The sequence below is a fragment of the Ischnura elegans genome, chromosome 1, assembly GCF_921293095.1.
Source record: "Ischnura elegans chromosome 1, ioIscEleg1.1, whole genome shotgun sequence".
NCBI classification, from domain to species: domain Eukaryota; kingdom Metazoa; phylum Arthropoda; class Insecta; order Odonata; family Coenagrionidae; genus Ischnura; species Ischnura elegans.
Window position 1 is genome coordinate 15,596,010 of NC_060246.1, and position 26,071 is coordinate 15,622,080.

Here is a 26,071-nt window from a genome sequence, read left to right on the forward strand (position 1 = left end):
AAATAATCATTAGGGATTTGGGGCCAGCTTTTAGCGAGTTATCCATGGTTGATTTTATTCGAGCTGTGGTACAGGGATGGGGAGGTTTAATTTAGAACAAAAGAAGATTACTTGTTTGAGGGTGAAAGCTGTTATTTACTTGCATAAGGATTTGTAGACGGTGGGCAAAATGTCTGTTGATTAAAATAAGTGACTGAAATCAACCCATCTCAAAGTATATGAACTTATTAATGGTGTAGTGCGATGTTTGCTGCTCTTGGTCTTCATTCCTCTCCGATGGCCAAAGGAGATCAACTTTGCCACGCCCGTAATATCTCTCGTAGGTTTAATCGTTCTTATATAAAAACATCGTTTCGTATTTTACTAATTTGCATTGGAACGAACTAACCATCGCAACTAACCTTATGTACTGAATAACCCGCTTGTGAATGATGCGTGTCAATAATATCTTGAAGCTGTATCTTTCCAGAAATAAATATTCATTGTGAAACTTTTGCGTTGTATTTTCAGGTAACTTCTTAACATTCCCTTTGATAATGTTTTGGGGATCAATACGCCATTAGAAACCATATTAGGTTGACTTTTAATATGGTTATCTCATAAATTTTTCCCTGTTTAATTATATACATTCAAAATTACACTAGGGGTAAGCCGATTTTTTGTTTCATTCACTTGAACTGATAAACGCCCTCAACTCTTATCGTTTGGGGTAATTCACTTGCAAATTGGGGTCGTTACCCCAGGTTAAGAAGGATTATGAGGAAGTGTGCATTCCTTAAACACGGAGTGAGGTACTCCGTTTTGTTCCATGCAGATAGTATAACTAGGTGTAGGAAGATGGCATTCGTGCTTAAAACGTGTAATATTGTAGTTTTGCTCTTCAGGAAACTTAATTTCGATCTACTTATCCATATTCCCTGTATTAACCTACCATATTCGATTTCATTATTTTTCAATGAGCTTCTAGGTTGGCTTTTAATTACTATTTTGCTGCAATTTGATTCATATGATTTCTTTGTATTAATATTGGGTTGTTCCATGCCACTTTCTCTTCAAATTTACAACAACTAGCTATTTGTTTGAAAGCTCTTAAGAGTGAGGTCGTTTTCACCAAGGTTTCAGTAGGACTTATTTGAACAAGATCCATTTTCTAGTCCTTATCTGAGCCGCCTCCTTAGATTTCCAAAAGTACTTATAACAGTAATGCTTTTACTAACAGTAGGTCTCCTTATAATAAGCTTATTATTTACAGTTTATATTCATTCTTAAGTGTATTTCTTGACTCAATTTTTAGTACAATTCGCAAATGGTGCATAGAAATCCAAAGTTGGTTAAAATGACATTGAGCGATGTTGTAAAACTTATTTACTTTTGAAGTATATATTTGGCTACTTTTCTTTTCTTAGTGATAAGCTGCAACTTTTGCCACATTTGGGAAATTTTGTATTCAATCAGTAAATGAAGACCTTTTATTCAAGGAACAACTGCAGACTAGCTGTTGATGTACCTAATTTAAGGATCATCTGCAAATGCTCTTAAAACACGACAATTCCACAATAGAAAAATATAATTTGCATTGGCCATGATGCAACCCCAGCTAGGTCTCCTGAATTTATGCGAGGGGTTCTTCCCGTTGAACTACCAAGGCATATTCTTCCTCTGAATGTTGTTGGCTTTCAAGGAAATGATAGTTAATGCTGCCAGGTACAAAAAGCAAATGGGGCAGCTTGTTTGTGCACCACTTCCTGGAGGCTAATGGCAGAACTTTTGACACGACAACTTTGCACTCACCAACAACTTCACTACAGAGATCACTGATCAATCAGCATATTTGTTGTTACACTATGGTCTGGGGTGATTGGGGACCCTCAGTTGGGGCTCATGATAGGCCCCCCCCCCTCACCGGAGGATTTTGCCCCCTCCCGCCCTCTGGAAAATTTTAGGAAATTGCATGCCCAGAATTGAATTTTGATGCTAATCTGGCACTTATAAAACTGGATACAATTTAAAAAATAAAATTTCGTAAGAAAAAATGCTATGAAAAGTGAGAACTTCACAGCTAATAAAATTTAATTATGTTTTAAGGCTATATTATCTATTTACTGAATTTGTTCATGTGCCTGATATATAGAGATGATTTAGGCTTGTGTCAAAGGGCCTGTGGCGTAGTATGTAGAAGTAGATGACCACCATAAAACTTTTACTAACAAAACGACCTACTATATGCGCACAGCAGTGTCTTTCTTTATCAAAGAATTAGCCAAAAACCACCATTTTCGGGTCTTGAAAATCCTAAATTATGTGGATCCCCAAACCCCCCTTCGGCAGGGGGAATTTCCCGGACCCCCTGTTTGCCCCCCCTCACCCCTTTGGTCCATGCCTAGATCCGCCTCTATTATCAGGCATATCACTGCAGGTTTTGCGGTAGTAGATCGTTTCTTTTCTGTGTTTGCATTTGGCACAATACATTGAAAGCAGAAACTAAAAGCACAAAAAATCAAAATATATGTACAAAACAAAAAAAGTTATTACAGAGAGAATAAAGAACCGTACGACAATGTAATTTGAAGTGCATAACAGGGCAGTATTTTTTAAACTATTGAAATGAAAATACGAATATTTCAGCGTACCTGAATGTGTATCTAAACTCTCACTGTTTTGTGAATCGGACCACTGTTCATTGTCCAGCCAGGCACTCAAGTTATTTGAGAAGATATTAACATAAAAGAGTTTTTTCTTCTGGTCATTTCTTTTCTGCACACAGCTTTGGTAAACACGTTTCATTATAAGACTTTAAAGAGGATGAAACTCTCTCACTAACTAAACCAGCATTCACTGAACCCATGCACTAGAATTTTGCAATCTGTGTGAGGAAGCTGTCACATAGCAGAAATATGGCAACACTGGTTTGCCAGGATGTTATCGCTTTCTCCAGGGAATGAAAATCGGCACCGAGTCCCACAGTTAATGATACCCCTTCGTCAAAGACTCAATCAAGTGAGATGCACAACTATACCCGTACATTGTGATCTGATATCTTTTCTCGATGAAGGAATGGAGGTATCAACTACAAAGAAACACATGTGTATATCGGGTTACACTGGGGAACTGGAGACTTAGGGAAGAGTGGCCGAGGGAAAAATGGCATGTCACATGATGCGTAGTAGTCCCCAATATATTCTGATTACAGACTAAAATATATATGTAGTGATACATATATACATGGTCACACTTGCAGTTGCCTCTGTGGTCTCACCTAACGGGGTAGATTCACACCAACTCGTCGTTGTATTTTGCCTAAGCGTGGGAGAAGAGAGGGAAAGAGAAAAGAGAAGTGACCACAGCCCCAGCACATGCCGGTCGCTTCACGCGATGTATGGAGCATTATGGGGGCCCCCTAAGTTCGCAGCCCTTGGTGATCGCCAACCAGCTGACCTGGCCAGACCGTCCCTGACTATGATAGCGGCATGATGTCAGTTGAGTTGGTGTCCTTTTACTCCTATCATTAAACTGCCACTTAATTCCAGGGGAAGTACTAACCCGCCAGGATGGATGAGTACCAGTGGTGGATATTGGGTCAAAACCTATAGCAGATAGAAGAAATTTTAGGGGGCCTTTCGATCTGGGGCTATTCCAGACCCCTGATTAGCACTCTCATGTCTTTGGTCCAAACCTTTATCAGCAGCTGAACGTGACCCTGCAAATTTTTAGCCACAGGAAATATGTTTACTTAAGTGTGCATTATGATGAAGTTGAGAAGTTTCTTATGAAAAGTAGATCCTTGGTGAAATATGACTGCACAGATATTATTTTATGAATACACCAATGGCCAAATATATACTATGCTTAGGTCTTGTAGTATTACTTGAAAACAGATCATTGGAGTAGGAGCAGTAAAGATAGTTAGGCCATAGTCAAGAGTTAAATGTCACCGCTATCTGTTAAGCTTGCCTCTTTGCACATCTGTAATACATAGTTGAGACAATTGGGACCATTTTGCACCCTTGCCTGCAACCATGTCCTGCCCCACACAGAAACCTCTGCAAAAGGGGTGGAGCAGGTCCAATGATAGCTGCTTAGAGCGGTCTCCTTTGCACCAGTGTTATTGGTTGGCAAAGTTATTGACTCCTACATACTTATCAAGGATTTGTATGCCTGATATAAGATTTGTATTCACAGTAATTCATAAAGTAATCCTATTATATTCATGTTATATAGGTGGCATTGGCCTATTTTATTACAGCTGTTGTTCATAGCACCATTGTATTGTTATCTGAGATTAAATTTGAATTAGAAGCAGTGGCTGCTGGTGGTAATTTATCTAGGGTGTGCATTAGAGCAGATATATAGGATGATTTAATTATATTATGTTAATCCTAATCCATGAGCATCATATTTCGTCGTAATAGAATACATAGCAAGCAAAACATATCACTGGTACATTCTACCCTTAAAATTGCATGAACAGAAATAATATTAGCATGCATGAAAATAATTATTCTCAACACACCTTTACAAGTGACGGTAGGTGAAATTCATTCTCTTTTCCTTACACCCTATGAGGAAGTAGTGTAGAAAACAGCCATACAGATGGCTCTGTAGACGGACTAGGATCCTGGGCGCAGGTAGTGTAGGTGGCAGCTACACCACTACACTACCTGCTAGTCAGTCACCAAAAATATGCGCGTGCGCACTCGCATCGTTTTGAGCCTGCTCCCATCACCCATTTGAACAGCACATACCCCCCCGCTTACCTCGTCCCGCCAGAGCACCCTCAAGCGATCGCACAGACCGAAAATGCGCCCGGCATGATGCCACGGGATCGCACACTTGTAGAGTGGTGAATTCGAAAAGGAGATAGCCGTAGCGTTCGGAGGCTCATGTTTCTTGCATATGCAGACAGTACTTTTATCCTTCTCGTTGCAAAGGAATAGTTTTCTTTTATAATTTATTCATCTTTGGGTGTGCACTTGCTAACATGCGTATACGCACGCGCCGCCACTGATTAGAAGTACATAATTTACAACCCATTCATATATTGCAATATGTACAATGATTTTTTACACTGCTGCCCTGCATTTCTCCCTATCCCAAGCTGGTTCCTCTTGTTCCCTGAGGTGATTTTTCTGTGTGTCCTTAATATCCTTCCTTTAGTTCTTGATCTGCGCAGAGACAGTCTTATTTATTTTACCAGCTTTATTCATTTTGCCACTTGGCCTCATGACCCATACCTGCTCTTTTCTTTGGGCCCTTAGATGAAAGGGATCTGTGCATGAAGGTGTCTGTGGAATCAAAATTCTTTTGGCTTTAGAGTTTTTTACCCCACAGGCTGGATCGTCTACAAGTCATGGACTTTTTTATCCTGTATTGCTCACAAGGGGATGGAGTTTTAAAAAGATTACCGTATATGTCTGAATATAGTCCCCCATTTTTTCCAAAAATGCCTGTGGTAAAAGTAAAGGGGGGGACTATATTCGGAGGAATACGGTACATAAGGGAATATGGATCTCACTACGATAGGCATCACTTTGAATCATTGGTTGTGTTTGAATAGGTTGGGAAGAGATAATTTCATTAAGTGTCATGTTTTCATTAAAGGTAAGTATCTCATGATATCATTAAGTAAGTTACCAATGGGAAGATGTGGGAATTTGTCGGAACCCATTTCCTATGAAAAAGAAATGAGAATCAATTTTTCTATCAATCTACCAGGAGACAGCCCAAAGTTATTAGAAAGGCAAGCAAACAAAACGGAGAGACTCACTCAAGGAATACAATTCCCTTGATCTCACCAGACTGATGGCATGATTAATTTACTGGGGTATCGTCATAAAAGGCCACATTAAATTATATCTCAATTTACAAATCTCTGCATGTTTCCTTCAGCTTCATTTTAAAATCAGTTTTTCTGGTATTCAAAATGAAAAGTTGTTTAAACTGGTGAAGTGAAGTTTCAGCTATAAAAATTAATACAATAACAAGTATGATGCTGAAGCTCTTAGCTGTTGAGCTGCATGACAGAGGATCTGGAGGGAGTAGGTAAAAAATCCTTGGACCTTGGAAACATTGTTAATTTTTTTAATATTATACATAATTTCTATACAGTCGGGGAAAAGAGCCAAAAATGTATTTGAATCATTGAAATATAAGCACCGGAGATGTTACATTTTACATGGAAAACTAGATTTCAAATGTATAAATTCTTACTACTCTGAACATGGTAAATGAGAGAACATGGTACGTACATGCTTTCCACACAATTTTTAAGTACCCTGATCAACTAAGTGTAATTTTCAAGTGGAAAGCTATCTTGAGCCCTAAAAATGATGCTTAGTCATTGAAATCTATCAGGTACTTAAAAACCTATGTGGAAAGTATGAAGCTGTTTCATTTACCATGTTTAACGTTGGAATTTCCACAAAATATTGCCTGTATCCATTAATTTGCTTATCCATGTAGCACTGAAAAAGTTCAGGGCACGTGATAATTCTGTGGTAAGGTTGAAGAGGTTGGTTTCAAGCATGTTGGATGGCGACACAAGGTTAAACCAGACAGGCCCTCCCAGAGGACAGTGCCATCATTCCTCTTTTGGAGCCTGCTGAAATTGTAGGTATTGATTATCATTTCTGAAGATGATATATAACTCCCTCATTGAGTGGTCATATTTACTTCTTTGCCTTTTTAATAACTATTCTTACCTAAAACCTATAATATCACCTTGAATTTGTCACGGCTCATAGAATATGTATAAAATGTTCAACATTAACCTCTATCTCGAATATTTGCATATACATATAACTTTTACCTGTGAAAATTACTGGTTCAATTTTTTTTACATTAAAGATGTTCATAGTCCGAAAATTAGGAGATAATTGTGTGGATTTAAAAAAAGTAATGAGTTGCAATAAAAGATTGGCCAAGGGGGAGTGAAGCACCCCCTTAATGGCACTGGATTGAGGATGCATTTTGCAGGGATCAGCTAATGGTTTCTCTTTGTTCCTATGGTCAGGTGTTCTCTGCCCCCAGAAGTCTTCATCAATGGAGGAAGATGCACCAGAGGAAGAGGAGGTGAATGAGGGCTGTGGCTGCCGAGGGAATACGGAGGAAGGTGAGGGCCACTTAAACTCGAGTGTATGCTAAATTGGAGAGCCACCAATGGTCGCTATTTATAAATGCAGTTGGATTTTGCCAATTGATTTGCCTAATTGATGTAGAATTAAACTTCCCAGACAGTGTGCTACCTCTCTTTCACGACTTGTGACCCTAAGATTCTCTCTGGTGCTGGAATTATGCACGGTGTTCTTTATTTGGTAATCCTGCAAATTTTGGACCAGAGAAATGCTAGATAGCTGGAATTCTCTAATTTGGACATGTATGTAGTGTGAATTAGAGACAAGTGACTGCGTAAATTTGTGGTAATGTAAATTTTTTTTTGCTGAACCTCAGCAGTTGGCATCTCACTTCTTGAAAATAAGTGCATATTTATTCAGGGAAAATAAACAGCCATTTATGAGACAGTAAAGCTTTGGGGTAAGATAGGTATTTTTATTTACTAAATTTCTCCATGGACATACATGCAGTCAATGACAAATTTTAATGATTATTTGGTCTTTAACGTGAGATTGAATACAAATATTCAATGTATGTATGTTCTGCGCTGCTTATGGATACATGTGTTATGTTAACATTGTTCGCATGTGTGTGCTTTCTTTGCAGACCCTGGCATCCAAATCAGTAAGAGGTTGATTCAGGTAGCTGTTAAAAGAGACACTGATGGCAGTTTGGGAATCACTTTGTGTGGTGGTGCCTGCACTGACAACTCTACTTTTTCACGTCCCCTCATCATATCCCACGTTCGCCCCAACGGTCCTGTACACAGGTGAGTCCTTGTCCACTATTTTCGTTGTTATTTTTGGTGATGAATTATTTGAAATCTCTTTTTGTGCTCTAGCTTTGTTTATTAATTAAAGTAAATGATTAATTATGACTTATGAGTCAGAGAGAGGCACAAGAAGGTGGTTTTTAAGAAGTATTTCTTTTGCAGTCACAATAGCCATAACATTTCTCCTGACCATAGGCACCTTAGCGTTCTTTATTCAATCCTCCTTACTCTCTTACCCCTTGATAGGGATATGTTTACATGGATGCAGGGGCAACAAGTCCATGCTAATTAGCATTAAGGTCTTACCACTAAGGAGTGAGTGATCAAAAAATTATTACCAATAATGTTAACATTCAAGTGTCTACCTTTAGGAAAAATATTACAGCTATTATGACTGCAAAAACATACGTGTTACGACCTGCTGAAAAACTTCTTTTTAAAAATATTTCTTTGATGTGGTGTCATCATCTCAATCGCACATCAGAAAGTTATATTTCTCCACCCCCTTTCCCTGAATATTGATTTATTTTATGTAAATGAATACATACTCATTCATCATTGCTGACCTTTTGAGAAAGGTGCATTTTTGGGAGCTGCATTTTACCTACTGAGGCACTGTGCGAACTATTAAATCCCTGTTTCTGACAGACAGTCACAAGCAAACGTACTACCAATATATGTGCTTTGATTTTGAGACATTTATCCAACTGCATGTGTACATGCGTCATAGTATTCAAGGGGAAATTATGTACGGGCATGCAAGGTATTCACTGTACGAATTCAATTTTTCATTATACACGCCCATCTATGTAACTCAACTTCACACTTTGGCTCACAGTATTTCTGTGTTATTTGAATCACTTTTGCAGGGTGGGTTCTATTCGAGCTGGTGATCGTCTTCTTGCTGTTGATGGACACTCGACGGAGCATGTTACTCTCGCTGAGGCTCAAACTCTCCTCTCACGCCATAACCACTGTGTCTGCTGGGAAAGAGACGACCTAGAATGCAGTGGTGAGACCACGGTAGGAATCAATTGTTTCAATCCTTCAATTTTTGTTCAATTGCTATTTACTATAGAAAGTGTTGCTCTTCCAATGGTATCTTCTCTATAAATGGTATCTTCTCTTCTTCTATAAAGAGCGGGTGAAAGAACATCAAGCCTGCCAGAGAAATAAAAAGACTACTTCACAATTTGCTATACATTTGTTAGATAACAATCATCAAAGTGATTTTGTTTTTGAAGTGCTTCATTATGAACCTAAAAGACCTAGATTAGACGCTTTGGAACAAATGGAAATTTTGCAACACGTACGTTCCAATGACAACATTGTAAACGAATTTTTGTATGACTCCCACTCCCCTCTTTTAAGCCTCCCACTCCTAAATTCCTGGGCTAATGACATGACGAACTCTTCAGCCTCTCTCTCACCTGAACCATCCCCCCTCCACCTGCCATGCCCTCCCTAAGGGAGCCTCCTCCCCCTAACTTCTTTCATACCATATGACCAAGTTTTTTTTTTCCCCTCCCTTTTCTCTGTTGACCAATCCGTTTAACCTAATTACCTTCCTCCCTACCCCTCCTAGCCTGGTATAAAAGGTTGTGATGGACCTCTGTAGAGTTCACCCGATGATGACGTCTAACGTTGAAACTATGGTCGTGAATAAATATTAATGTGGAAGCACAAAGTTCTTCTTTTTTAATTTAATGGTATCTTCTCAATATCATGTTGAATTTTGCAAAAAAAATTTTTTCTTATTTAACTTATGTAATCCCAGGTATAGGATTACAGATGATTTAGATTCGTGAGAATGTCTGTAAGACATTTGAACGTCATTACTAAACGACAGCTAGTGCACTAGAATAATCATATCTGCAATATTACAAAAAAACTCTTTCTTACAATTTAATCAATCAAGATACAAATTACAGCATTGTAGAAAAGTTTAGAAGAAATTTTATTACATGAGTAATAAGTGAACAGTTACCTAATGTTGTTTGTATGGCTTGTTTGCTGGGAGGGAATTTTTTAACCTGGGAGATATATCTTGTATATATCTTTTCTAATTCCCGTCGGCTTAGATTAGCGTCGATGGGTAACTTATTAACGACTTGTGAAGGCATTTGCAATGAGTAGTAGATGCTCTCATGTTTCCGGGTTTCCACTTTGTTGTTACATGCCTGATGATGGCAATTTTGCCATCATCTCCTGGTCAGAATTGAATATTGATGCAAAAAGGGCCTGTATTCATATGTCGAAGTGGCGGAACTTAAAAATTACAACTTCTTCCACCACTTCAGCATACATACACAGGCCCATTTGTCATTAAACTCCACTTTTGACTTGAAGATGCCGGCTTAACTGTCGTCTTCAGACATGTAATAATTCTGAGGAAACTCAGAAAACATAAGAGCAATTAATTACCAATTTTTTAATTATATTTATATAAGACTATCATATTTGCTATTTTCAAGAATGCATTTTAAAAAATAAAATTTTTTCTTAAGGAGCTTTAAACAAGGACTATAAGCTTTAAATGTTGGTAAGAGAAAATATATGGTGCTAAATGAAACGTAGGTACTGCACATTATGTGGAGGCCACAAACAAATTCTTCCATTGGCATCACTTCCGGATGTCTTCTCGTTGCCAAAAATGCAAAAATGGTGAGAGGTCCAGTGGTGGATACAGTGATACAGAGAGGGCTATAGCTCTCCTCTCCCCCCCTCCCCCCCTTGGGTATCCAGTTTTCTCTAGATAAAGTGGTTATTTTATGACTGCTGGGAACTTACCCACAGGCCCACCACCTAGCATCCCCTTGTTCCTATCCTGGATCCATCCAGTGCTGGTGAGGTCCCAAAAATCTAGCGGACTGTCATTATAAATTTGGGCAGACTGAAATCTCGACTGTTTATGCTGTTTGTTTTGAAGCTGGGGTGGCTGGTGGCATTTAAGTTTTGCTTATATAAGATGCCGTTGAACAGTGGAGTAACTGCAATTTATGTAACAATGTTGACAAATGCCGTCAGCCCCTTTGCTGGTAAAGGTGACTCCTGTTCTCCTGGAAACCATGAATATGGCTGGTACTGAGGATATCATGTCGGCTATAAAGCCTCTTTCTGTGATCATAGACAGTATGCAACAAGTCAGGCAGACCTGCAGTCTGAGAGCATGGGGGCAAGGCCTTGTTGAAGGAATACTCTGAAGAAGGTCAGAGCCCATTTGGTCTCTTGGTCCGGACTCTCTCTCCCTTTGTTTACTATGGGGCTCTCATTTTTCAGCAAGAAAGTAATAACAGCAGTATGAAGCTATACTAATTTAGCCTCAAGAGTTCTCTTACCCTGGTTTACGAGTAATTTTTTAATGTCCCCAGAAAAACAATTTACAGAGCTTTTGCAAGGTGATTCACACTAATATTTTTTATTATTATTTACAACTAAATATAAAGGATTAACACCCTGAATAAGTTGAGAAATTTTGTTGATCATAGTTACCCTTCTGATTTGTGGGATTAGAAAATGAGTGTCCTTTCATTGATTTTAATGATAGTTAAAAATATATAAAGCCTATGCACTGCATTCATCTCTTAACAGAGCACATTATGTCACATTCATAGTCGTAAGTAAATTGCATTCGTAGAATATACATGTGCATACATGTATTACTAATGTAACGTGCTTTCAGGTTGGTTATTTCTGAATGGAGATGTAATTGACCCTTTTTTTCTGTCCCCATTGCTGTAGCCCTGTTGCTTGGAAGAGTGCTGCACTCTGCTGGTGATCGAGTATGATGTGGTGGTACGACAGGGTCTGAGCAAGACGCGAGGGCCCTTCCTGGTTGAACTGCAGATGGACCACCCAGGAGAGGAGCTGGGGCTGTCACTTGCAATGCTGCCAGAGGAGAGGGTTGGAACCGAGCTCATGCAACCCCGGCCTGCCGCCCTAGTTGAAGCAGTGCGTCCGGCCAGCATTGCAGAGAGGTTTGTACAGGCAGTGGCAGGGAAAAAGCACTTGCACATTCAGCTCTCTCTTCATATCTGCCCTCTATCCCCGTCCCTCCTTATCTCCATAGCCCCAACTCTTTCATGCTTGAGGGAGATTTTCTTCTTTCATTCTTGAGAGAATTGGCAACCCCTCCATCCATTGTACTCTTGCATATACCGTAGCCATGAGCTGCAAATCTATCTTCTTGTTAATTTTTATGTACCTTTTTTCAGTATAAAGTTAAAATTATAGTACAGTTTTTATCACTACTTTTTTCCATGCCTCTATGGCTTTAAATGAAGTGCACACCTGTAGCCTAGGTTTTTCCAGAACTTACGTTGGGAATGTTAAAAAGTATTGGAATAGAAGATCTGGAAAAGAGACCAGGGGGTTGACTTTGGTTGTAATAAGGTCTGGCATTGTTTTACTGGCTTATAATGACCTGCACTGAATGTGAATCATTCCATCAGACATAGCTCAGACGTAAATATAATTTTATAGGACCTGACAGTTTTTAGGGCTACCAATGAACAATATCATCTTCCTTCCTATTAGCTAGATTAAAGAGAAGTTAACCTTTTCTGCTGATGACTACACTAAGACCCTTTAATTTAGTTAAGACCCTAGTTTAGATCCTGGTTAAGGTGTAGTGAACGAGGGTTGAGGGATCATGATGACCAATTTCAACTGTGTGGAATGTGCTTCTTTCATACTCATAAATATAGAGGGACAAACTTAGCACACATTGAGTTGGAAGCATACTCTAGTGAAGATTAATTTAATTCATGGTGATTAGCTACTATTTGACCACGGTTCTTTCTTCAAAGGAAGTGCTTGTTAACTTGAGGTTAATGGTGGACTGTGTTTTAGGGTACATACATGTGTGTTTGAGTGGATTACAGGAGTGTTTTGGTCTATTTTTTTCCAACTTTGAAGATCCCCTTTCTTGCAGATGTGGTGCCCTTCACCCTGGAGATGTGCTGCTGTCAATTGGCGAGGTGTGCTACCGAGGGGGGAGGGCAGGGCGGGATGCCTCCCTGCTCCCTAGCTCCTCTTGGGTGCTGCACATGGAAGTCCTTCCTCTCTCCCAAATGGACCAGCGCACGCATGGCAGTAGTCACTGCGGCAGTGACTTTGGAGGAAGCCGGAATGGAGGTGGGGGACACTGTTTCACTTTTTATTTGCATTGCTAAGCATGTACTCGAGCAATTGTGGTGTATTGCATCTATCCTGAACATGAGTGCATTTAAAATTATAGTAAAACTTTGATTTCACATCAGGTCTTGATTTTAAGCAGCAACACTAAAGTCCCACCAGAAAGCATAGGGAATTGCAATGGTAAAACTTCAATTTTACATCTTTTCTTGATTTTACGCAGTTTTTTGATTTTGCACAGCATAACCTCAGGCCCAAGGAGTCCATCAATCTTGATTTTATGCAGTTGTCGTTTGACTTCGCAGTTAGTCCTATTCTTAAAAATAACGCACAAAAACAAAACTCGTCATTTGGATGGCGTGCATTTCTGCAGGGCGATTTTCGTTTTCGTGGTATATTTTAAGTAAGAGAAACAAAATAAACATTTCAGTACATGGAAAGATTGGAAATATTTTCCGCATATAGCATACGTAACTTTGATATTCATGCACTCTTCTAAACCTTGGAAATTGAAATCTACCTTTCGGCCATTTTAAAAATCAAGGATTGGGTAAAATTTAATTTTAAAAACTCTTTATTATGCGAAGATGTTGTTCTCTCTATAAAAAATACAATGAAATGCACCAATCAAATATTTTGCCCGTGAAAAGATGAAGAAGACGACCGTTTTCATTGTTTTTTTTGCTTGTTCTTCTTCACTCTTTCGACTGTAGAAGCTAAACGTTTACATTTAAACAATTTTTAATGATTCATTGTTGTAGTAGAATAAACAATGAGTAAAACGATAATTGACACGACCCTATGGAGCTTCGGCAGGATTTCATACAAGTGCTCAAAGTTCAGCATTCTTCCTTTTTTGCGGCGATAGTAGGTATGTACAAAGGAGATGGGGGAGGCGAGGCAAACCAGGGGTCTGGGGAATTCCTCCTGCTGAATAGGGTTCAGGGATATTGGAAATTTGGGATTTTCAGGACTCAAAAAATGGTGGTTTAATGCTAATTCTTTGATAAAGAAAGACACTATGTGCACATATATATTAGGTCGTTTTGTTAGTAAAAGTTTTATGGTGGTCATCTACTTCCACATACTACCCCGCAAGCCCACCCTCCTCCTTTGGTCCAAACCTAGATCTGCCTCTGGTACCTATATGGCATATGAACGAATTCAATAAATAGACAATACATATAATCATAACACTTAATTAAATTGTTTAAGCTGTGAAGTTCTCACTGTTCACAGTATTTTTTCGTACAAAGTTTTATTTTTAAATTTTATCCAGTTTGTAAGAGCCAGAATAGCATCAAAAGTCATTAGCCCCAGCCGAGGTCTCCCAATCACCCCAGACTGCCCCTGAATATACTCAACATACTGCATGAAACTTTAGGGAAATGTTGTCCTGCCCTGCTTTCCCTGAGACAGGAACATGATTTTTAAGCTTATGAATGCAATACCGAAATCCTTTCAATTATTCTTAGTGTCTGTGTGTTGTGCCCTTGAGCTCTGCCATTGTTATACATGTTTTTTATAGACAAATGAGCTCTATTCGAACGGCTGTGTTGCTCTTTGCAGCTGGCCGTCGCTGTCCAGCCTCGAGGGGGGAGGAGGAGGGTGGAGAGTGTCGCCCGGGCGAGGTGGGCAGCACAGGGAGCAGCAGTAACAGCAGCAGCCTTGTGTGGGCCGTGGAATCAGCAAGGGGTGGAGGGTGGGGGCACAGGCGCAGGCCAAGGGTCTCACCTGCTCACCCCCGCAGCGAGAATGGCTCTCAGAGAGGTACCTATGTACTTATGTTTACCAGTCATTATCTTCTTGTGAACTAGAAAATGCCACAGGCAGAGCAACAATAAATTAAACTGAAAGACAGAACTAATTTGTGTTCAAGCATACTCCAAAGGATACTGCAGTAGTTATGAGTGACAGTGGCGCAGTGAGGGGGGAGTTTTGGGGGATAAAACCCCCCCCAGAGCTCAGAGAAATAAGTTTAATCCATTTTACTTTATTGGATCAGTATTACTTATAGCAAGGTGTTAGCATTAATCTAATATCCCTCAGAAAGCCGTGAAACTCGCCATTTTGAACCATTATTCTTAAAATTTTTCTGGAGGAAGGCCCCCCGCTTCTCCTGCTTACCCTGATGGGTATGCAATACCCCCACACTCCGAAGTATCACTTGCGCCTAAAACCTCCCCTAGCCTGATGAGTCAGGCAACCTATTCATCAATTTTCAGGTCAAGTGAATGAGGAACTACAATTTCATTGCATGGCCAAGATGAATAGTTTGTAGCATGACTTGAATGTGAATGTGGCATGAAATTGCTACATGTTGAAAAGAAAAAAACTTCTCTGATGTAGCTTCACTTGATTGGTTTTATCGCGGTGCAACATTACCTGGTATAGTTATAGAAAATGCATTATCTTAAGTACATTTGGTCAATTGGGGTTGGAAGGATAGTGATGGAAGATTAAGTGAAGAGAAAGGTATGGGAGAAGGACATCATTAGGAAAAATGTTTTGACATTCCTATTTACTACATATTTAAGAAATTTCAATAGAAAATTTTGCTAAGCTGAGAACAACTGTCTACTGCTATTAATTTTGTACTGTTCAAAGCAGTGGAGCTTTTCCTTACAGTTTCTTATGCATGACTAAATACCTTCATTGTAGGCTTAGAATTGAAATGGAGTTTCATGCACTTCCAAAGGTGAAAAATTAAATTTTATCATAACGATTGTAGAAACTATGCTCAATGGTTCTGCTAGCAATGAGAAGAAAATTGTCTTAAATCATTATAGCTGTAGATACATGATGCATTTCATATGGGTAAAGGAATAATTTCAACTGAGTTATATTTATTTATGTATTTGAGGCTTTATCATTACTTTCAGAACTTTTTTTTTTCTTTCCATTACTTTTTTTTCTTAAATTGAGGGTTTGCTTCATTTTTTTATAAGATATGTTATTATTGCTTATGGAAAGTGATTCCATCATAGACACACATCTCTTTACTTGCTGTTTCCTGAACTGTGGTGTTTTCTCTGAAGAGAAATGAAGGAAATGTAACCAGAATATAACTTTTGACCAATCACTAGTAAAGAGTAGTAGATTCAGTTCCCTTATCATGTAGTTACCTACCTATATTGAAGCTGAATAAGTGGTCCAGGATGAATAGCCAATGATTTTTCATAGGTGAAATTTGGAGGTTATTATGTTAACACTGTGATTTCTCCGACGAAAGATGTTTTTTTTATGATGGATAGAGATAGCAAATACAAATTTAATTTTTCAGGAGGAGAAATTTTGCAGCTTGAAGAATTTCTCCAAACGGCTAATGACAGGGCATCTGAGCAGTGCGAGAGCATTGGCCCTCCGTGGCAACAGGGAAGCTTCCAATCGCTCGGAGGTGCACCTATACGGGCCAGCAATGAGCGGTATGGGTGTTCAGATTTGCATTTGCCTTGCTAACTTTCATTTTATTTAATGAATTTTAAGTATACCGAGACTAGCCACGGTGATAACTTTTACGGGAGTCACCCGCAATGCACAATTGTGCGAAAAATTTTTTCTCTGTGGATTTTTCGCACTTCATTTTATTTACTTATTTTTATTTTTTTCCAATGAACTAAGGGAAACCACTTTAACTAATCATTGATTACCAATTACTATACCTTTATACAGGAGCGAATCCAGGATTTTTTTCTGGGCACAAGGGTCTGACAGGTCTTCTCATATTTGAGATTAAAAACAAAATACAACAATTACTGTACAAAATATTCTCTTTATTTTGATATGATGTTATGTATTAATATTGAATTAAATGATTGGGGTTCCGTTATACAAAAAAATAAGACAAGCATATTTATAATCATATTAAAAATCTTGTCTATTTTTTTAGCATCTGGGGGGGCTACGGGGCTATTTTTTAAGCCCCATGCCCACCCCCTAAATCTGCCTATGCCTGCACAATATACAAAATACAACACCAATAACAATTGAATACCAATTACAATAATTATTTCCAAAAACAAAAAAGTATTATTTCTAAAAAAAGTAGAGATGGGTCGGTTCCGTATTTGTTAGGGAGCATTATTGGCAATTCTTTAAAACTCTCTTATATGTTCAATCTACTTTTTTTGTTGCAATCGTTACAATTTAACGATGTCACCAGATGGCAATGAAGGCCGCCTCACACCTGAGCAGCCGCAGTGTGTGGCTAAATGACAATGTAGTGTTCAGTACATCCACATTTTTTTGTTAACGTTTGCAAGAGTTCGTCTTTGCTTCTGTAATCACTGTGACTTTTTTTTAATCATCAGATAGAAATTTTTTATGAAAGTTTTGAATATATTTCAACTCATTGTAGTTCTAAAAATTGGTCGTCCTTATAATAACTCCAAAAGTAATTCATAATCATAATTATTTGATTTGCTTTGACCAGCAGTGAAAAAAATATTTAAAACACGCATATTTTACTTTCTGATCTCATGGCACCCAACATCTTTTTCTTTTGAGAGTTGCTTGCTAGCAAGCACATTTAAGGGTTCATTTATCGCTCTCACAAAATTGTAACATTTCCATAGCTGTGGCCGCTTAGGATGCTTTCAAACGAGCTGACTTAAGCGGGCTGCCATCCACAGCACACATTTCAATCCAGCCCGTTGATGTGCTGTCTACGGCATGAAATGCTACATTGAGGCCGCTTTTAAATGAAACAACTTTTTGCTGGCCGCCGTTCACGTGAAATTCAGGCAGCTTTCAGACAAGCCAACTTCATGCAATGCTGTGTGCCGTGCCGTGAACGGTGGCCGGCACATAATCATTTTGTCTGAAAGCGGTCTTATAGGTGTGTGCACAGCGGCATCCACGTGGCAGACGTATCTACTGCGCAAGCTAAGCTGAGGTTGTTCAATTCATCCATAGTGTCACGGCATGTTGAGCAGTGAGGCATGCGAATAAGTTGTCTATTAAAGTAAGAATTTACCCTTCATCACAGAATAATGAATATATTTTGAACTGACTCAAAAGTTACTACAAATTAATTGATGATGTCATCTGAAGTTGGGGGAGTTTCACTATTGATCCTGTTGCTATGCTAACGATCTGTGTTGTATGTAAACTGTGCTCCAAGCATATTTTGCATGCCCCTCAAAATCAACATCGACCACTAATGTTTCCCGTGAATCCCTGTTCAGTGCTGCAGGCAATATTTGTGTCAAGAAAAGAATGGATTAGACCCAGATTGGGTAAAAATGTAAATAAAATAAAAAATTGGAGGAAGACCCAGTGGCTGCCTGATGCTATGTGAAATATTGGTCGATTAAACATTCTTGAACAGCAGCGTGGTATTTAAAGTTTTTTACTTGGCGATAGAATTATGGAGATGACCTTAAGTTTTTTTTTACTGAGCTTTCCTGCTTATTTACATCTTTAGTGAAATTATTTTCATTCACTCCTTGCGGTTGTTCATTTAAATTTGCCATTAATTTAGATAATAAGAGTTCATCGTTGGAACCGAGTATCGAGAACTGAGAACTGATAGGGGAGAACCGAACCTGTACCAAGAACCAAAAAAAAATTAAGAACGGACTCGTCCTTAAAAAAAAGCATTACAAAAATATAAATACACACTCATTTTCAATTACTTCAATAATTCTTCCAAACAAAATATTACATTCACATGCAAGCAATGTATAATTCACAATAAGTCATCATAACACATGCATTTTCATTATGAAATTTACGTGAGGTAAATACATTGTTTTATTCCTTACACATTCTTACTAGTAGTGAGTTACAGTAGTATCTGGATTTAACTAATGGAATAAAGAAAGTTTGCTGGTACCTTTTGTTGAATTGTGTGATGTAAAAATTTAATTTATCGAGGGTAGCCCTGAGTTTGCCATACTTCATTATTTTGTATAAGATATACATTTATATAACCTATATCTATAACCTATACCTTCCTTCTTGCCAGAAGTGTTGCAAATCTGCATCTATGATTACAGCCTAATGGTGGAGCGTGGTGGGGGTGAGAGTGGACCCAAGTGGAGAGTGTCCCCCACGATGGAGCCCATTTGTTGGATTGGCGAGTCCCAAGACAGCCCTCCCTTGATGGCGGAAGGGGGTGATGATGATGACGGTGACTGTATGCCATCCAAAGATTCTGCTGTCAATGACGCTGCCAGTGCATTCCCTCTCCTACCGTTTGTTGGTGAGATCCTAATCCCTAAATGAGTGTTGCTCACTTGAAATTGCTCCCATCCCACCTCTCTGTACAGTTGAGAACTTTCCCAAACTTCTCCTTCCCCTCCAACCACCATTTCATAAGCACAAGTTGCACAAATTAAATATGTAAATACAAATTGACAGAAATAAAGGGATAGGAACCCATAACACAGCTTGGACACAGACAACTGTAAAGAGGACAATTGTAATACCCCGAAATTAGATGGTAAAAATGAATGGTGAGTGGGGCTTCAGCCCAGAACCTTCCAATGTCTGGTCATATGCTCTACCAGTTGTGTAATTAGGATCCTTGGATTAACCATGATTTCCATTGGCTGCCCAAGTATTTTGACATATCTGAAAATTGGCAACCTTTGAGTTTCCTTAGGACATGAAGGGATGGCTCAAGTTCATCACTTCCATTTTTATCCCTTTAAGTATTACATCTTATGTCCCTTTCCTTGAAATGGTTCCTCACTATCACATAGGCAGCCTTAACTTTTCCATGCATAAGGTTGTTCTTTAGGTCCTCTCACACATATCCTTCATCCATGTGTCTGTAGCCTTCCTCGTTTTATGACATATCTTGTTTCTTTCCTCTAGTAGCTAATTCTATCCTTCCTGTTTTGTTTTTGCTTTTTTGTGATTTCTTCTTTCTTCGAGGGGACAGTGACTTCCTTTGTGATCCATGGTTTCTAAATGACTTTTCCTCTACCAAAAACTTCTTCATCTGATGACTGTGGTGCATTTCTAATTTTTTCCAGCTCTCTTTCACTGACTTGTAGGTCATATCCTCCTATCCTATTTTGTTTCCACAGCTTCTTCATGTGCCTGTTGATGATGAGCCTCCTTCAATTTTCCAACCTGCTAAATGTTTTCCACTACATACTTTCTTCAATTTTTTTATAATTTAGTAGGAATTTCGTCATAATTAAGTTGTTGTTACTGTCAATATGTGCCCTGGGGTAGCTTTTGCAGTCCTTCACCTGGTTCCTGAATTTTTGTTTCTCTAGAATGTAGTCAATGTGGAATCTTCTTAGGTCTCCATACATTTCCACATTTATCTTGTTCTTATGGGATTTTTGAATAATATGCTGGCAAACACTAGCCTGTGTTCAGTTCAGAATTTAAGTATCCTTAACCTCTGTCATTTTGATTATTTTCCAGTCATCATACCGTCTTGACCTTCGCAAACCACAACATTCCAATCACCTAGAATTATAAGTTTTTCATTACCTCTTTTACCAGCTTGATTACATCCATTATATCTTGGTAGATGTCCACTACTTCTTTGTCTTCAGATGCATGCATGTAAACCAGCTGCTCCACTACAGTAGCTATGGGTCTAGTCTCTACCTTCACCATTACTATCCTTTCTTTAAAAAGTAGGTAGATTTTCACATAGATCCTATCAATCTTTCTAAGCATTGTCCCATTCCGTCATTATCATTTAGAGACCCTGTCTGTATCATTCGACATCCTCTACCCCTCTATTCTCCTCCTTGAGGCCACTTCATATAGCTGATCCCTATCTATGTACACTGAGGTTCATTCTTTGCATTTCTACCTTAAAGTTCTCTAGCTATCCGCAGTTACAAAGCAATCTAATGTTCCATGTCCCTATCCTTAAAAATTGGTCACGTTTAACCGATGTGCCCTCTTTAGCCTCTTCAGATTTTTTTATGAGCAAGCTCTACTGTTAACAAGAAAAAGAAAAAAAAATATTCGCTTTAACCTGCACATTTTACCGTATTCTAACTGACATGATTTCTGATCTTTCAGGCGATGAAGAAATGGAAGTTTATATGGTTCAAGTTCCAACGGATGGAGGCCCCTTGGGAATCACCTTATCGGGCACTGAAGATCCTCTTGAGTATGTTACCATATCTGGACTGGTTGAAGGCAAGTATGAAGAGAGTACTGTAATTTCTCCCTAATGAATTTGCAATTTTTTCTGAGTCAATTGAATGTGATTCAATTTATCTTGAGGGTTGTCCATTAAAATCGTACATATTTAGCTCCTCACCAATCTCATAGAAAAAATCTGTGTAGTATAGAAAAAATTTGATAAGATAAAAGATAAAATTTGATATTATGGTGCTAATTCTTAATTCTATTATTGCTTCATAATTTGACTTATTAATGTTGCTTGACTGCTTTGATGTGTACAATAGCTCCCAAGAATGACAATAAATCGATCAACTAAAAACATACTCATATAATTAGTTGTAAAAATACAAGCATAAGTATTGACCATACTCATGCACTATGTTCTCCAGGAGGGCCTGCGCAGCGCACTGCAACCCTGGGAATAGGAGACCGTCTCTTAGCCGTTGGGGGAGAGTCTTTGATTGGGAGGCCATTGTCTGAGGCGGTCACCCTTTTGCGAGCTGCCAGTGATCCGGTCATCTTGCATGTTGCTCGACCATTGTCCTTGCGATGTGATCCTCCAACAGCGTTGTCTGCAATGGCGAGAGACAACTTGCCAACATCACCAGTGGTTGATGCTGGCCAAAGAAGTAAGCTTCATTCACACAGCTTTTTTGTACAATCTAAGGATTCAAATTGAGTTGGCAAGATTCTTTTGGAACTTTCTTGTTTTCCATTATCCTCTGTTCAGTGGAAATTTAACAAAAATTGCATGAATCATTGGATGTTTTCCCAGCGGATAGTGTGTGTGAATAGCTCTCAGGACTTCCTCTTGGTTGGAAGTCAAAATGCAGCTGGTGTCTTGATGACCAACTCAACCATTGTCCTCATGGCTGACATTGTCGAGGGAGAATCCAGAAAACAGGAAAAATCATAACCTGCAAGTCTGCCAATCAGGGCCCACCTTTAACAAGGAGGACAAAAATTATGACAGTTTACAAGCAGGTCAAAAATCTCCCTCAAATACTATCAGCTCTAACGATTTTGGCCAAGTTGGTTGTGGAAACTTGGACAGCATTTCAGCCCCTGACCCAGTGGCTGTCCCGTGAGCTTTGCACACAAAAATAGGATGTTTTTCACTACTTCACAAGGGGAGGCTACAAAAGTTGACTCACCAATTTGAATGCCGTATTTTTTATTTGGTGCAGAAGGCAAATAAAAATGGTGATTTGGTAGTTATTAGGTGGAACTCCTCCTTGTTTCATTGTTCTTAATTATTTAAAATCAGCCTATCAATTGTTGTGATTCCCCTCTCCCTCCCACCATTTACAGGTGATCAGCCTATTGGTTGAGGTGCTGATCTAAGAGTGCTAAGGTTGTTGGTTCAAGGTAGAGGAAACTGTCTTTAAAGAGAACTATCGTTAGAACTAGATTTACTTCTTTTGCATTATAAAATACATAAAACTCAATATGAAAATATATGTATAAATTATATATAGAGCCAATTATAGAATTTAAAATTATATTAGCAAAAATTTAAGTTGCTCAAAATTTCTTTTTCATAGGGGAAATATATTATTAACTATGAACTTTCACTATATATTATTGCTATTCAAGCCAAGCTTACTTGCTTCCTCCTTTTCCTGCAGCTCCTCTCCTTGATCTCCTCTCAGTGGGAGACGAAGCTTCCCCTGCATCACATGGTGGTGGTGGTGGTTCCGAGTTTGACGAGGGCCTGCCAAATGAGTGCCATGCTGAACCTTCCGTTGAAATCTGCACTTTTCGCTCCACGAATGGACATCAGTCACCACCACTTGTTGGCAACCATCTGAACCAAAATTCTAGCAGCCAAATTTCTTTGGGCAATGTTAGTGTTACTCTCTAAATATAATTCTACTTCCTTTATTAAATCTTTGTCATTGTAATGTTCTGACTTTTCTTTACTGTTTTCTGAAATTTATTTTTTTCTAATTACCATTTTGGTCCCAATTTTTTGCGATAATAATTGCCAAAGTAATGTCAAATGCCAAATAAAAACACATGAGTGCGGCATGAAACATGTAAAGGAACTGACTTCTCTGAGAATGTGAAATTTATATGCCTGAGGGTTAGTCTGAGATGAGCCATATTTTCACCTATCCAAGACAACTTTTGGGTTGAATGAGAACTAAATCCTGTTACCTTGTTAAGTTTGCTTTTCTCTCGTGCTCACTCAGGTGATGAACCACCCAGTGTCTTACGACTCAGATCAGCAGTCATCGCTCAACCACAGTTCGCTGTCTCGCTCGATTGGGGAAAGTGCAAGGGGAGGGTCCAACATCCCACAACCATCGAGGACAGAGACTCTGCGTCTTACCCTCTACAAGGATGACATCTATGAAGACTTTGGTTTCAGTGTATCAGATGGCCTCTATGAGCGAGGGGTGTATGTCAACCGCATTCGCAAGGGTGGGCCTGCAGACATCGGTGCCCTTCTACCATATGACCGAATAATACAGGTGAGCTTGAAAGTCATAAAATGTTGGATGAAAGTTGTGTCTCATTTATGAATTGGATAGGTTTCTGAAATTTTTCTGAAGCCAGATTTTTCATTATATTCTGGGATTCTAGCTTGAATAGTACATAAAAAAGGCTGTATAGTGACTACTGGGACGGTTAGGAGTTTCACAATCACTCAGAAATTTTTGGGAAAATAACTTCCTAAATGAATCACTACCACCCTCATCTATGATGATTAAATATTCATGATGGACCGAGTGTAAGCTGCAGTAAACAAAGTTTTTTAATCACTGTCATTATGAGTACATCCAGACACCCTCTAATATCCTCCTCCTCATAAAAATTTAGGCCTTGCTCATTAATGATACAGTTGAGTGTGCCCTACCAGCCTCACCCATTGTTTCCAAGTTATGCACCTTAGCCCTTCTTGTAAATAGTAAAGCCAACTTATGTTTGTATCGCAACATCTTGAATTTAAAAATATGTAGCATCTGCTTAATAATTGTAACATTTGATGCGTTTGAAGATTGATTGGCTAAGCATCCAGCTAAAAAAATGTGATTGATATTCTGACAAGTGAAGTTATATGCAGACAGTAATCCAGCTGGTTATACCTAGGAATTTTGAGTTAAGAAATAACTCCTTTACCTTAAATTTCAAAATAGACCTTCAAAGTATGTATGTATGTACTGGGAATCATCTTAGGTTTACCCTCTTTTAATCCTATCAGTGCCTCCTGCTTTAAATTGGTTTACCCAAAGAATACCAGAGATCAGGTTGTTTTGCAATAGGATATATAGAATATGTTGAAGCTACATTTTCACTTCTTATGCTTATGTTATAAAATAAATTCTTCTCTGTAATTATCTCTTCTGTACAACTTGGAAACAATATTTATTAGGGATGTGCGAGTAGTACTTTTAGATCTCGAGTCGAGTTGAAAACTTCTCACGAGTATCAAGTCGAGTCGAGAATCATAATTTCTGGACCAGGCAATACAACAACACACGCACCAACATATTCTCATTTTCCAATCCCCCTAGTGAATTTTTCATTCTGAATACCAAGGCTGATGTAAAGAGGAAAATAATGAGGAACGTTGATGGTAATTGTGTGAGAATCAGGAGATGGTTGGAATAATGCATGTTAAACAGTTCCATAAATTCCACAATTGAAATGGATTTACCTCTAGTAATATGTCTGCAACTTAATTATTCTATGTATTCAACCTGCTTGGAAGAGCCCTAGTATAGGTATTTCTACAGTTGTAATAAAGATTTTATACATAAATGAATTTTCTTGACAAAATTGTAAGATTTGTGGACCTAATTAATTTTTGGTTAAAATTATATCAACGATTTTTTGGATCTTGTAATGAAATTTAGGTGGACAAGGCGAACGAACAAACACCAACCCACTTCACCCAACCAAACCGACCTTCAGGTTGAACCACTGAGTATATGATCACGAGGGTTACATACCCACTCATATCATATTGTTTCACAGTTTTGAATTTCAACCACAATTCTTGGATTTACAGAGAACACTTCTTTTTATGATCAGAGTGCTTCATTTTGGACTCCTTTTATGTTACATTCCATTTTGAGGACAAGGGTGGTGATGGACGTTGAAATTATGAACTAAGGTCATTCCTTATTTTTTGTTGCTCTTTCTACTTTTTTAGAAAACATGGTGATATATAAAAATCTGAATTTATTTGGTGCCCACTATATTGTATTTGAAATGCATTGATTATGGATTTTCTGTCTATTGTTACACAGGTAAATGACACCATGACGTACGCGTTTGACTGCTGTTTGACAGTGCCTCTTATTGCTTCAGCTGGTGATAAAATAGACTTGACTATAGTGAGATCCTTGTAGCCATACTGTGCTTGTTTGTGTGTGTTCTCATTGTTACCTATGGCTCCTTTTTCCTTCCCTAATTCTAGTTTTAAGGGTTTACATCTTGTGGAAATTATCTTGAGTGAGTGACGTGCAATAAATTTAATGTTTTGCTAATTATTTTGCATCATCATTTTGTGAGGAAAGTGTATTTGGGAGTTACGTATCAATTAGTTAACTATAAATGTATCATGGAACATTTCTCCTTTCAATCTCTCCAACCCTTCCGACCCTCTGCATAAGACCAGGAGAGGGCAAGTTGGAGTTAAATGAGCATATAAACTAAGCATAAATCTGTGAGAAGTGATACCCTTGCCTACCTAGAAAGTGCATCTATTGGCAAGGAAAGTCGCCATTCACCTAAGAGTTTGGTGGAATAACATTTTCTCCCATAGGAAAACTTAAAGTTTTCAGTCCAAATGTTGTTCATCTCTTGATATTGTAAGCTTGGGACACAGTTGTTCCTTAGAGGTGATAATTAACCAGCAGGAGTTCTTAAATTAGCCAATTCAAGTTGGGGAGTGCACAATTCATAAGTGCAACATGGTATGATGGTATGCTG

General features: G+C 38.5%; 1 protein-coding gene across 2 annotated transcripts; it reads left to right on the forward strand.

Annotated features, from left to right (window-relative positions):
- On the forward strand, nt 1-25,627 carry LOC124156147 (glutamate receptor-interacting protein 2). Of its 2 annotated transcripts, none has more exons than XM_046530509.1 (14): nt 1-307; nt 7,010-7,108; nt 7,717-7,879; nt 8,752-8,905; nt 11,624-11,859; nt 12,816-13,018; nt 14,588-14,788; nt 16,302-16,443; nt 19,018-19,223; nt 21,020-21,139; nt 21,517-21,756; nt 22,756-22,973; nt 23,323-23,604; nt 25,387-25,627. In XM_046530509.1, exons 1-14 carry the CDS (start codon nt 244-246, stop codon nt 25,486-25,488), a joined length of 2,430 nt encoding a protein of 809 aa, XP_046386465.1. In that variant the 5' UTR covers nt 1-243; the 3' UTR covers nt 25,489-25,627. The 2 variants fall into 2 exon arrangements, with proteins under 2 accessions (XP_046386465.1, XP_046386456.1); XM_046530500.1 differs by having other exon boundaries at nt 2-319.
- The last annotated feature ends 444 nt before the right edge of the window (nt 25,628-26,071 follow it).